Source organism: Phacochoerus africanus, chromosome 3 (assembly GCF_016906955.1).
Source record: "Phacochoerus africanus isolate WHEZ1 chromosome 3, ROS_Pafr_v1, whole genome shotgun sequence".
NCBI classification, from domain to species: domain Eukaryota; kingdom Metazoa; phylum Chordata; class Mammalia; order Artiodactyla; family Suidae; genus Phacochoerus; species Phacochoerus africanus.
In genome coordinates, this window is record NC_062546.1 from 137443390 (window position 1) to 137457295 (window position 13906).

The 13906-nt window shown below is 35.3% G+C and overlaps 1 protein-coding gene across 3 annotated transcripts in view; it reads left to right on the top strand.

The window, feature by feature from the left end:
• Positions 1–13906, top strand: part of LOC125123244 (sodium channel protein type 2 subunit alpha) — a 135547-nt gene that overhangs the window by 90146 nt on the left and 31495 nt on the right. For all 3 annotated transcript variants that reach the window (XM_047772778.1, XM_047772780.1, XM_047772779.1), the window contains exons 15-17: positions 269–442; positions 2632–2988; positions 10486–10965. In XM_047772778.1, coding sequence (XP_047628734.1) covers positions 269–442; positions 2632–2988; positions 10486–10965 — 1011 coding nt within the window. The remainder of the gene's footprint in view (positions 1–268; positions 443–2631; positions 2989–10485; positions 10966–13906) is intronic.

A 13906-nucleotide genomic window follows, 5' to 3' on the forward strand; every position in this document is an offset into this window, starting at 1 on the left:
GCCAGGTAATCACAACGAGTTAGTTGAACCTTTCATTGAAGAATATAAAAATAAGAATATTCATTTTATTGTCAATTCTTATACTTTTCATCACTTGATAAACATTAAATATAGAGTAAACAATTAAATATTGATTTGAATACAAACCATTTGAGGATACTAATTTCCTAGAGCTAAACCAATTTTTGGTTGAGGAAAAATTAAATTGCTCAATAGTTATTTATGTTCGCAAGAGTCTTCACTCATGTAATAAACATTTCTTATTTAGGTCTTCACTGGGATCTTTACAGCAGAAATGTTTCTCAAGATAATTGCCATGGATCCGTATTATTACTTTCAAGAAGGCTGGAATATTTTTGATGGTTTAATTGTGAGCCTTAGTTTAATGGAACTTGGTTTGGCAAACGTGGAAGGATTATCAGTTCTCCGATCATTTCGGCTGGTAAATTAACCGGGAGTAACCATAACATTTTTATTAATAATTTAATTAATTGTCACTCTTATCTTAGTAAAATTTAAAAATTTCTTTTTTTTTTCTTTATTTTGTCTTTTTGCCTTTTCTAGGGCCACTCCCATGGTATATGGAGGTTCCCCGGCCAGGGGTCTAATCGGAGCTGTAGCACCGGCCTACCCCAGAGCCACAGCAACACGGGATCCGAGCCACGTCTGCAGCTTACACCTCAGCTCACCAAAACGCTGGATCCTTAATCCAAGGATTGAACCCCCAACCTCATGGTTCCTAGTCGGATTCTTTAACCACTGAGCCACGACGGGAACTCCACAAAATTTCTTGTAATTTTAATATTATTTGAATACATTTCTAACAAAGAAGATGGTAATTTCTTCACCATAGTTTTAATGGATAGATAAATTTTGTTCAAATGAATATCCAACAGTTCTTTCCTTAGTAATTGAATGGCAGGGCTAATGTAGAGAGAGAAAAAGGGAGTCATAGATAATCCCATATCAAATTAAATAATACAATACATATCTCTTAGCTGTGGGGTTTGTTTAACCATGATAAGGTTTGGCTGGGGCTTTAAATGGGCTGCTCTTTCTACCACAGGCTCAGGAATTATGGAGTTGCCCACTTTGCCTCCATAGAGGCCAAGATCTGGGATTGGGTAGAGTGTACAGGGAAAGAGGACAGAACTTCCAGTATATCTGCTTCTTCACCCAAGTCAGGAAGTCACCAAATCCACTCTCTGAGAAGAGTTGCCTATGTTATAATTTGTTACTTTTAAATAAAGTGTCTTTCATTTAATCTTTATATTTCATAAGTTTATGGATCTTTTAAAATTGAGACAGAATATCACGACACATTTCCATTTAAAGTTTGATTTATTTTATTATGCTGTTTGAGTTGGCTCTAACTTTTTGTGATTTATTTTCAAACAACAGGGATTATATGTAGTTATTAAAGATAGGTTCATGTAAGCAACATTATCTTAATGGTGAGTAGTTTCAAGACTATTGTAAAGTACGTTTTGAAATTCCCAGACCACTTTCAAATTTGTGTTAAGATCCTTAGAGCAGTGATTTCCTTTCCTGGTCTTCATGGATAGCTGTGAATCTAATTTGAAGCTAGAAACACTCAAAACAAAACAAAACTACAAAAATTAGGAATGATTATATAATGAGTAAATATAGGCAGTTAATTTTAAAAAGTTTAATGGATCTTTGTGATAATGTAGATGCAGTTTGGTGAGCTAAAAAGCAATATCATTAGCATCTTGCTTAGTATATCATGCTCTTTTGCATTAATTATTCTCTGGAAATAAATTAAACATTTTGGGTCTTATATTTGCTCCTTTGGGTCACTTAGTTGCCATTAAATAATGTGCTACTCTTGGCCTGACATTTACTGAAGCATCAGAAATAAAATGCTGATGCTGTTTAATAGCAAATGGTACTCTAGAGGCCTCTATGAGCTAATAAAACTGACAGGTCAGGCACAGTGGTGGAGAGCCATTTACACACTAAAATGAGCTGATTAATTAAATCACTGAAGACATAAAAGTTGGCAAAATACAGCGTTTTACTCAAGTCCAAATATTTCTTATTTGAATATAATAAATCTCCTTGAAAAAAGCCTAATGATAGAGAAAGCTAAAGTTATAGCAAGATTAAAGCAGCCTAGATATTTAAAGGAGTTAGTTGGTTTTTCTCTTGTACCTTATATAATTTGTGTTAATGTTTTTTGCACTTTACATTTCACTGTGATATTTCAAGTATACTGAAAAATATTCACACTTAGGGCTTTTGGATGATGAACGCCTATTCTTCTCTGAAACAGCTTCTGCTAATTAATCACCATTAATCTTAGATATCTCAGTTTCTTACAGAAAAAAAAAGAATATTATAAATGCTTATGTAAGATTCTGGAATATTTTATTAATCTTACTCTTAAAATGCCAATAAAAAACTGTATGATTATTTTATTTACAATATAGACTATTTCAGAATGAAAAAATATCCCATGGAATTAAACTAATACATTTTCTAAATAATAGTTTGGCAAATAAATTATCCATCACCCTAAACTTGAGACACTCTAGATTCTCCCTTTAAACAAATATACAAATTCTTCAGAATGCAGAGCAGTAACAGCCTTCTTGCTTTTGTTTCCAGCTTAGAGTTTTCAAATTGGCAAAATCTTGGCCAACACTGAACATGCTGATAAAGATCATTGGTAACTCAGTCGGAGCTCTGGGTAACCTCACCTTGGTGTTGGCCATCATCGTCTTCATTTTTGCTGTGGTTGGCATGCAGCTCTTTGGCAAAAGCTACAAAGAATGTGTCTGTAAGATTTCCAATGATTGTGAACTCCCGCGCTGGCACATGCATGACTTCTTCCACTCTTTCCTGATTGTGTTCCGGGTGCTGTGTGGAGAATGGATAGAGACCATGTGGGACTGCATGGAGGTCGCTGGTCAAACCATGTGCCTTACTGTCTTCATGATGGTCATGGTCATTGGAAACCTGGTGGTACGTAGTAAAAACATTTTTCTCATTTTCAGTAAAAGGTAATATAATCATGAAAAAGTGTGTCCAATAGAACCATGTTTTATATGTTTTTTTGATCAATTCTCAATTATTCACAATGGAAGAAGTCAGTTCATACTGTTGAAATCCACATGAATTTTTTCTCAATGTTTGCATATCCATTGTTTTTTATTTTTTCCAGTTTTATTGAGCTATAATTGACATGTAACATAAACTCTTAAAATACCTTTTGAATCAAAGTTGTTCTTCATTTTCTACATCCTCTTCTATTCCATGGAAAGGGCCATTTCTGGCTTTTATCTTTCTTTTTTTTGTTCTAAAGCATGCAAATGTTACTAAGAACAGTCAGTCATTCATTCTATTTATAAGTACTAACAATAGTATCACTTGAAAATATTTCAAATTTGGTTTCTTGTAAGTTAGAAAATAAAAAATAGGGATCGTCTCAATCCATTCAAAGCACATAAGGTATTTGGTGCCAAAGTATGAACAAGCAACATTAACTCAAGAATCATTTATTATCATTCCTCTGTAAAATGAACCATGCCCAATACATCTCTATTGAGTCCTAGAGTCATGGGAAAGATGATTGGAAAATATGTTTGGCACTGTGATGTGACATCCACTCAAAGAGGATTAAAAATAGAAACTAGTAAGTGAAAAAGTGTGAAAGCAAATTGTTATATGTCAAGTTCACAAGATGGAAATACTGCTTTACAATGACAAAGATGATCATAGAAGGCTTTGTCAAGGTGTTCAGACCTCAAATATATTTAGATGAGATATAAGACTTATCTTGGTAAGAAAATAGACCTTCCCAAACTAGGAAACTGTGGACCAAGTAATTGAGGAAGAAAGGACAATATGATTCTGTGAAAGGAGCAGGCTTTTATATTTTAAATATAAAATTATTATACTAAGTTGCTTTATTAGGTCCCAATCTAGTAGACTAGAACCAGGATTGTCATAACCAATATTTTACTTTTTGGGGGGGCCACATTTGCAGCATATGGGAGTTCCCAGGATAGGAGTCACATCAGAGCTGCAGCTGCTGGCCTACACTACAGCCATAGTAACACGGAATCCAAGCTGTGTCTATGACCTGCACCACAGCTCACAGCATCACCAGATCCTTAACCCACTGAATGAGGACAGGGATCAAACCCACATCTTCATGGATACTAGTCAGGTTTGTTTCCACTAAGTCACAATGTCAACTCCCCGAAACCAATATTTTATTTTATTATTTATTTATTTGTTTATTTATTTTTTTGTCTTTTGTCCTTTTAGGGCCTTACTCACAGCATATGGAGGTTCCCAGGCTAGGGGTCGAATCGGAGCTGTAGCTGCCGGCCTGCGCCAGAGCCACATCAACACCAGATCCGAGCCGCATCTGCAACCTACACCACAGCTCATGGCAATGCCAGATCCTTAACCTACTGAGCGAGGCCAGGGAACAAACCTGCAACCTTATGGTTCCTAGTCAGATTCATTTCCACTGTGCCATGATGGGAACTCCAAAACCAATGTTTTAAAATATGCAATTTATAGACTTAATCTCCTTTCACATAAAGGTAACTTCCAGTTCCCTGAAGAAAGAGAAAAGGGGGGGAAGCAATAGATTATCATTTATTTAAACCTTCAAATTATTAGCTTAGATAATTCTGACTTATTCTTAAAATAACAAGAAATGTGAATGGTATGCAATCCAGAAACATGAACAGTCTTAAAACAATGAACAATTATCTCTCAGTTTCTGTGGTTCAGAAATTCGGTAGCACTTTATCTGAGTGGTTGTGGCCCTGGGTCTATCATAAGATTGCTATTAAAATGTTGGTGGGCAACCCAGTTATCTTAATTAAGATTAAAGGATCAGCTTCTAAGAAGACTCACTCTTATAGCTATTGGCAGGATGTCCCAGTTCCTTCAGCAGGCCTCAGTTTCTCTCCATATCTATCTCCCCATAAGGCTGTTGATTATCTTCATGGCAGGGCAACAAGCTTCTCCCAGAACAGGTGATACAAAACAGAGGACAAGGAGAAAGCCCTCTTTATGTTCTATTCTCAAAGTTACATACTATCATTTCTGCCATATTTTTTTCATTAGAAGCTAGTCACTAAAATCTCACACTTAAGAAGGGATTAGGCTTTAGCTTTTGAAGGGAAGAATTATCAAATTATTTGTAGATGTATTTTAAAGCCACCACAATCCCAAGTACAACTTACTTGCTTTCAGAGAAGTATAGGGTTACATTGAACAGAAAGAAAAAGTCATAGGGTTACATAGAAGAGAAACAAAGAAATGGTCATAGTTTTGTATTTAAGATTTGATTTGATTTCATTTACAAATTTGTCATACACTGGAAGAGGAGAATAAAAGGTAGAGAACAGAACTCTTTATGACAACAGTGAATGAGCAGATCAGATCAGATACAAGCAATGGGGAATTCATAATGAGAGTAGTAGAAAGTAAGTTTGGGACAAGACTATAGAGTTTAATTTACAGGAAGCCTGATTTGCATAAAAAAATTGGATTTTTTTCTCTAGACAATTCAAAGCTACAGATGGCTTTTTATTGTAAAAGTGGCAATGAGCAAGTAAAATTTTGGTAGAATTTATGTAGCTAGGAAACAGAATGAATTTAAGAGGAAAGAAATTCAGTATATCACATATCATCTATTCGTTTACCGAAATAAGACACATCTCTCTAATATATAGTTGCACAGAGAATTAAAGCTTAAAAGAGAATTTCAGGGGAGTTCCCATCATGGCGCAGTGGTTAACGAATCCGACTAGGAACCATGAGGTTGCGGGTTTGGTCCCTGCCCTTGCTCAGTGGGTTAACGATCTGGCGTTGCCGTGAGCTGTGGTGTAGGTTGCAGACGCGGCTCGGATCCTGCATTGCTGTGGCTCTGGCGTAGGCCGTTGGCTACAGCTCCGATTCAACCCCTAGCCTGGGAACCTCCATATGCCACGGGAGTGGCCCAAGAAATAGCAACAACAACAACAACAATAACAACAACAACAACAAAAAGACAAAAAAAAAAGAGAATTTCAGAAAGTATCCAAACCTATGAAGGACATTTCTTATTAATTTGGATTGTTAAAAGATAATAATCCAAAGATAATAAAAGGTATAGTCTTTAAGATAATAATTTCCATCTATTGTCATAAATTTAAATTCTGTACCTTTTTAAAAATATTAAATAATCACTCCTTTTATTATAAGTTAAAAATACTCCTCTTTTTGTGATATCTTGGATATATTTCTGGAATAAGATAATAATAATATCTGTCATGTTTACCACAATTAAGGAAATGTGTTCTTATCACATTTGTTTAAATCAGACTGAATGAACTTGATGCAATGCCTCCTACAATTCTTCCTTATCATTTTCACCAGAAAGGGTAATGTCCCCTAAAGACAAGCTGACGTAACTCCCTTTAACATGAATAAATTTCCATAGGGTACTTGATCACCAGAGATGTGAGTAATCCCTGCCTAATCTGCAGACAAGACAGAGGTGGGGCTACAGACTGCTTTTCCCCAGGCCAGGGATTTTTATGGGCTATTATTCTTGGTTTGCTAACACTGTGGCCAGAAATCCTTTTACATATTCAAGGCAGGTGCTACTGAAAGAATACAATTTTTGATGATTACTCCTTCTAGAAGTAGCTGACCCAGTCTCCTCTAAGTGAAGGTGGGGCATTAGTATACAGGAGAGATGTGAAAGTTTTGGGTCCTTCTCATCAATTAAGAATTAGGGAGCTCCCATTGGGGCTCAGTGGATTAAGGACCCAACATAGTCTCTGTGAGGTTGTGGGTTCCATCCCTGTCCTTGCTCAGTGCGTTGAGGATCCAGCGTTGCTGCAAGGTGAAGTATAGGTCGCAGATGTGGCTGGGATCTGGTATTGCTGTGGCTGTGGAGTAGGTTGGCAGCTGCAGCTTAGATTTGAACCCTAGCCCCGGAACTGTCACATACCATAGGTACAGCCATCGAGAGGAAAGAAAAGAATCAGGACGGAGAACATATATTGGATGTATTGATACATCCAATATATTTCATTCTTGATTGCCAGATGAAAATTATGGTAATTTTTTTACTCCAAGAGACTAATTTGGAAGACATATGAAACAGTCATTTTCACTCAAAGAGTTAACAGGTCTGTCCATGAACACATGTGAAATAAGATTCCAGATTTTACTCCCTGAGTAAGTTTGTTGAATTGTATTCCCTTTGATCACATCAACCACCTTTGTCAGCTGTTATGCTGATTGATACACTTTGGTAACGAAGGACATCTAGACGAAGGTGTTAGCTTGGCTCACATAAACATTTCTGGAGAAAAAAAAAAGGTAAATTGAAGGAGGAAGTTCCCATTGTGGCTCAGCAAGTTAAGGACCTGACATAGTGACTGTGAGGAAGGGCTTTGATCCCTGGACTTGCTCAGTGGCTTAAGGATCTGGCATTGCCACAGGCTGTAGCATAAGCATAGGTTGTGAATGTGGCTTGGATCTGGTGTTTCTGTGGCTATGGCATAGGCCTGCAGCTGAAGCTCAGATCCAGCCCCTGGCCTGAGAACTTCCATATATTGCAGGTATGGCTGTAGAAGAAAGAAGAAGATAGTATAACAGAGGGTAGGTTAGATCATAGTAACAGTGATAGCAATAACAACAGCTAAAATTTCCCAAGCATTTACCATATGTCAGTAGCTCTGTGAGAGCCACGTGGATTTTTTAAATTGAATCCTTACAACAATCTTGTAAGCTTAGCACCTGAAAAATTGACAGAAGCTTAATTCTTACCCAACACTACAATTTTAATCAAAAGGAGCAGGCCATATAGATATAACAGTAAATGACACACTTACAAATAGATACCTGCTCTGATGCTTTGAAAAAGAACTATATGTAGGATCTCATGCTGGGAAAGTTGACTGATATATGTTAAGAAAAAGTTCCTAATAGACAAAGATATTTCATTAATAAACCTTAAGAAATCAAATCTAGAAAACAATTATGGTACTAAAATTTAGTTTTATTATGGACAGAACCCAAAATGTAGTACTGAATTTTTTTCCCCTTCATGTATTTTTTTTCACCCAAATAATAAATTCAAGGCAAATCACAGTAAAATATGACTTGGAATTCCCATTGTGGCGCAGCAGAAATTAATACAGCTAGTATCCATGAGGATGTGGGTTTGAACCCTGGCCTTGCTCTCTGGGTCAGGGATCCGGAGTGAGCTGTGGTGTAGGTCACAGACTCGGCTTGGATCCCCCATTGTTGTGGCTATGGCATAGGCTGGCCACTGTAGCTCTTATTCGACCCTAGCCTGGAAACTTCCATATGCCGCAGGTGTGGCCCTAAAAAGACACCTGCACCCCCCACCCAAAAAAAAAACCCCACACAATAAAATATGACTTCATTGGTGAGCAGTTCTTAGTATGAACAACAGTCATGGTAGAGCAATAGAAAGATGTTAGTATAGACTCAGAATTATGTACAGTCCTTGAGGATCTTACTAATTTTTACCTTTCTTCCCACTATTGGCTAGACTAATTTTTAATTGGTTAGACAAAGGGGCTCTGGGCCTTCTTAGCTTATTGGAAAGATAGGACTATAGCAAGAATGCAGCATCCTTTTCATTGAAGTTTTACTTAAAATCTTTCCCAGGATTCCTCTTTCTCTTCTGTGCTGTTTACTTTTTGTCTTTGGACCCCTTTAGAGCTCTGTCCTTTTTTTGTCCTGTATGCTTGAATAACCAGGGACTCATGGACATTATTAATAAAATCCTGAAAAAAGTTATATGACTTGATCTTGTGCACAAGGGGGTCCTCCCCTCCTTAGTAAATTACCTCTTTTTGAATGTGTACAGTGGGTTTGTGGTCACTAATCTTTTCACTCATATCAGTGGGTCCTATTTTTGGAGAGCCAAGTTACAGACTAATTAGTGGTCCATAACTATTTCTTTGCAGTAGTATTTCCAACCACTGTATAAATCTATTGGCCACGACTTTCCGAACCCAAAACTGGGATTTTTTTGTGTGTCTTTTTTTTTTTCTTTTTTAATTATTTTTTTTCCCACTGTACAGCAAGGGGATCAAGTTATCCTTACATGTGTACATTTCCCCCCCCCCCACCCTTTCTTCTGTTGCAATGAGTATCTAGACATAGTTCTCAATGCTACTCAGCAGGATCTCCTTGTAAATCTATTCTAAATTGTGTCTGATAAACCCAAGCTCCCGATCCCTCCCACTCCCTCCCTCTTTTTCTATCTTTTTGTCTTTTCCAGGGCCACGCCCGCAACATATAGAGGTTCCTAGGCTAGGGGTCGAATTGGAGCTGTAGCTGCCAGCCTGCACCAAAGCCACAGCAACATTGGATCTGAGCCACATCTGCGACCTACACCACAGCTCACGGCAACGCCAGATCCTTAACCCACTGAGCAAGGCCAGGGATTGAACCCGCAACCTCATGGTTCCTAATCGGATTTGTTAACCACTGAGCCACTACAGGAACTCCCAAAACTGGTATTTTTGGTCTAGGAGTAGGCATGTGGTTTTTCTAAATTGACAAGTTATCTAATGTGCAAAAATTAGTACATACGCACAGAAATAAAATCATATTTAAATATGTAAGAGTCATCTTTGGTTTCAGGAATAAAATTATGATAAATTATCAGTGTCTTAGAAAACTCAGGTTATGTGAATAAAATATTTAGCATCTCAAATAAAACTTTTTTCTTTTTCCTTGTATAGTGATCTAGATAAGTAAGGTTTCTCATTTGGACTTGAACTTAATATAGAGACGGTATGCAACAGTGTTTTCAGTACTTTTGCAATGACTAAAAAGTGTTAGTAGTATTATTATATATTGGCCAGGTATTTATTTCATTCACCTTTTTTTCCAGGATAGTTTATCATAAACTAGGAAGAATACCTACTAGTAAAAAATGAGGTGTAAGAACAGTTTTGGAAAATTTATAGTTTAGAGCAATAAAAACAAAAGAATTTTTTATTTTTAAAAGTTTTATTGAAGTATAGTGGATTTACAATGTTGTGATAATTTCTGCTGTACAACAAAGTGATTCAGTTATACATGTACACACATACAGATTCTTTTCCCACATAGATGATCACAGAACATTGGATAGAGTTCTCTGTGCTATACAGCAGGTTGGCCAATCATTCCATAAGTCACCATGTATATATGCCGATCCCTAACCCCTAGTCCATCCGTTTTGGTAACCATAAGTTTGTTTTAATTGTTTTCAAAGTCTGTGCATCTTTTTCTGTTCTGCAAATAAGTTCATTTGTATCCTTTCTTTTAGATTCCAAGTATAAGTGATAACATCTGATGTTTGTCTTTCACTGTCTGCCTAACTTCACTTAGTATGATAGTCTCTAGGTCCATCCATGTTACTGCAAATAGAAACAATGGAATATTTTGATCACCTATTTTCCAATTGTGTTTTAGGTTCTGAACCTCTTCCTGGCCTTACTCTTGAGTTCATTCAGTTCTGACAATCTTGCCGCCACTGACGACGATAATGAAATGAATAATCTCCAGATTGCCGTGGGAAGGATGCAGAAAGGAATCGATTATGTTAAAAGAAAATTACGTGAATTTATTCAGAAAGCCTTTGTTAGAAAGCAGAAAGCTTTAGATGAAATTAAACCTCTTGAAGATCTAAATAACAAAAAAGACAGCTGTATTTCCAACCATACGACCATAGAAATAGGCAAAGACCTCAATTATCTGAAAGATGGAAATGGAACTACCAGTGGCATAGGCAGCAGTGTAGAAAAGTATGTCGTGGATGAAAGTGATTACATGTCATTTATAAACAATCCCAGCCTCACAGTGACTGTACCAATTGCTGTTGGAGAATCTGACTTTGAAAATTTAAACACTGAAGAATTCAGCAGCGAGTCAGATATGGAGGAGAGCAAAGAGGTAGGAATTTCTACATAAGAAGATATTATGGTATTATGGATGCTTTAAACTATCAGACTTTTTAAAATTATGTTTTCTTTCTATAAGAAAACAGAAAATATCTATTGATACAATTTCTATGGCAAAACTGGTGATAGAGAAATTGACAATAGAGCAAAATATAGCTAGACAAATGATGAATTTTTTTCAAATATTCACCATTTTGAGTTATTGATAATATTAGTATTCAGATTAGTATGAATTTTTTAAGGATTTAAAAATAATTTTTGAATTATGAAAATGCCTCCGTTTATCCACTTTCTTCCTTATAACTCTCTCAATAGTAATCTTTTTGTATGTACTAGAAAAATACTTCGTGAGAGGGCAGTTCAAATTCTCACTTTGCTGCATTCTTGACTCTTATGGAATACTTTATAAAATGTGATCTTATTTAGTTTGAACAGGCATATTTATTCATGGAAAATATGATTGGGACTTTGGCTTGATACTTACATATAAGTCATGTTTTCTGAAGTAGTAATTTTTTAAAGGAAGTGAAGGTAGTGATGAGAAATCAGGCTGAAAATGTTTTTAACTTCATTGAGCCCAGTGCATGCTGTCTAAACAATTATAAAATTTAAAATTCTGAATTTACCAACTAGAGTAACAGTCTTGATAGTTTAAAGAATTCTTGATAGTTTAAAGAATTCTTTGATTTACTAGAAGAGTATAAAAGCTAGAGTATGTTTTTGGTTTAAAGCTAATAGGCATAGAATCGGGGTAAAGAGAAGGAATGTAAACCCTTAGTGTTTGTTTAACTACACAAAAATGAAAACAGAATTGCCAGCAATGAAAGCTTGCATAAACAAATAAAAAGAACAACAAAGATTCATTCTTTCTTATCATTTGAATTGATTGACAGAGAACAGAAAATCCTCTATCACTATTCTTATCCTTAGAAAGATGATTTGGGGGAAGTTTGAGACTCTAAAGGATACAATTTAAGTGGTAAAACAAAATTCCCAAAATTAGGGATCAGTTGATAAAATTATGAGCAAAAATATGCTTTTAAGAAAGGAACTTTATATATTTCAGTCAGTATTCCTATATTTATTCCATAAAATATGCTGTTTCCATTTGTTCTTATTTGTAAGACAGGTAATATTACTAATTCAGTGATTAGGTAGAAGTAGATGTTAAACATGAAATTAGGGAAAGTTTAAATGTAAGTACTAAAATTAATAAGTAACAAGGCCATAGTTTCTAGTTTCACAAAATAACAGATGAGATTCAAGGAGAAAATTTTAAAACCTTATAACTTGAAGCAAAGAATTGCTGTGATTAGGTGAACCCTATCATTATTTTAAAACTAATATCTTAAGATCTAGTTAATAAAATTTTGGATAAGCACACATGATTGGACTATGCTGACAAAGTAGGGCCTAATTTCTGGTATTGTACATTACTAGAAACTGAAGTCAGCATTTATAAAATTCATTTGGGTCATTAGATTTTAATATATATTTCCCTCATTATTCCTTTTGTTTCTTCTCATTATTTTGGCATTACACCTAATAGTAAGTATCTCCCTTAGAGTAAAGAAAACCAATTTTTATTTTTATGTATGTTTAATTTTAGGGTGTCTTATTAGTTACAGATGAATTATGGAGAATCAAATGTTGAAGCCAAAAGTCTATTTAAACTTCAGTTAAGTTTGAGTATCTTTTAAGGTATAGTTAACTTGACATCCAGTCTTCTTTATTTTCAGCAATGTTAAAGCTTCACCTCAAGGCATTATGTTTGACATTAGAGAAATGTCTAGTAAGATGGGGCTTATAGTAAGAAAAATCCAAACTCTTCTCAGTTTCTCTTATTACCATTAATTTCTTCATTTGTTTTCGGTTTGAGTTAAGTACTCCAAAAGAATATGCAAAGTCAGTACTTTGGAATTGGAGGCAGAGAACTAATCTACCAGTTGAAAGTAGACAGAATTATTTTATTACTTTAGCTGTGGAGTTCTTTCAATACTTTCCCATCATAGAAATTGTTACTTGTGTGTTAAAATAGATTATTTGGTGAAATTTTCAATGATGGCTTTATATCAAACTTCCTAAATACAAACTCACAAACAAATAAAGGGTTAGAGCAATAGTCTAGGAAGGAACTTTATGCAGGTTTTAATCTTTTGATATTTTACCTGGTAACTCTCCACTAGGAAAACAAAAGAGAATTGAAACAATTATTCAAGAATACCAAATATTTGCACCTTTTAGTATTCTGCCTTCAATTTAGTTTTGTCTGGTCATTTTCTTAACTATTAGGAATGGACTGTGCTGTTAAATATCACATGTAGCATATTAATAATTGGAATGAGGCTTATCAATATTATTCCCTAAATGATTTGAAAAAATTAAAGGAAAAAAAATGGAGCACCTTGTAATTTGGGGGATGCCTAATGAATTCCTTTTTATAGGGCAGACTAACCAAGTGGACCCAGAAGTTGTTTAGGTGTTTGAACTAAGTGCTCTTCTATTTTTTCTTTGCCAAATTTGTGTGATTCTTTGACAGTCTTCTGTAGATTCTCTAGAGTATGTCATTTTAAATTCATATCATGATTATATGTTTTAACTCATTTTATTATATATAATGTAATTCTTTTCATGCTTTGTGATTGAAAATGATTGACTTTTCTTATAGAGTTTTAATAATGTTGAAGCCATGCTTGAATGATCATTTTTCAAAGTGAAATTTACTAGTTCATTATGGTGACCTTCACTGCTTACCGTTCTTACTTCTCACAGGGATAAAACCAAGCTGGAGCCATCAAGAATGCAGCTCTGGTGTTTTTTAACCAGCCAGAGACTCGTGCCACCACTTTTGCCCAGGTTACCTAAGCAAGTTGTACATATATAAATATAATTAGTTTCTAAATGAATTTTGACTGGCCTGCATGTTACTCAGC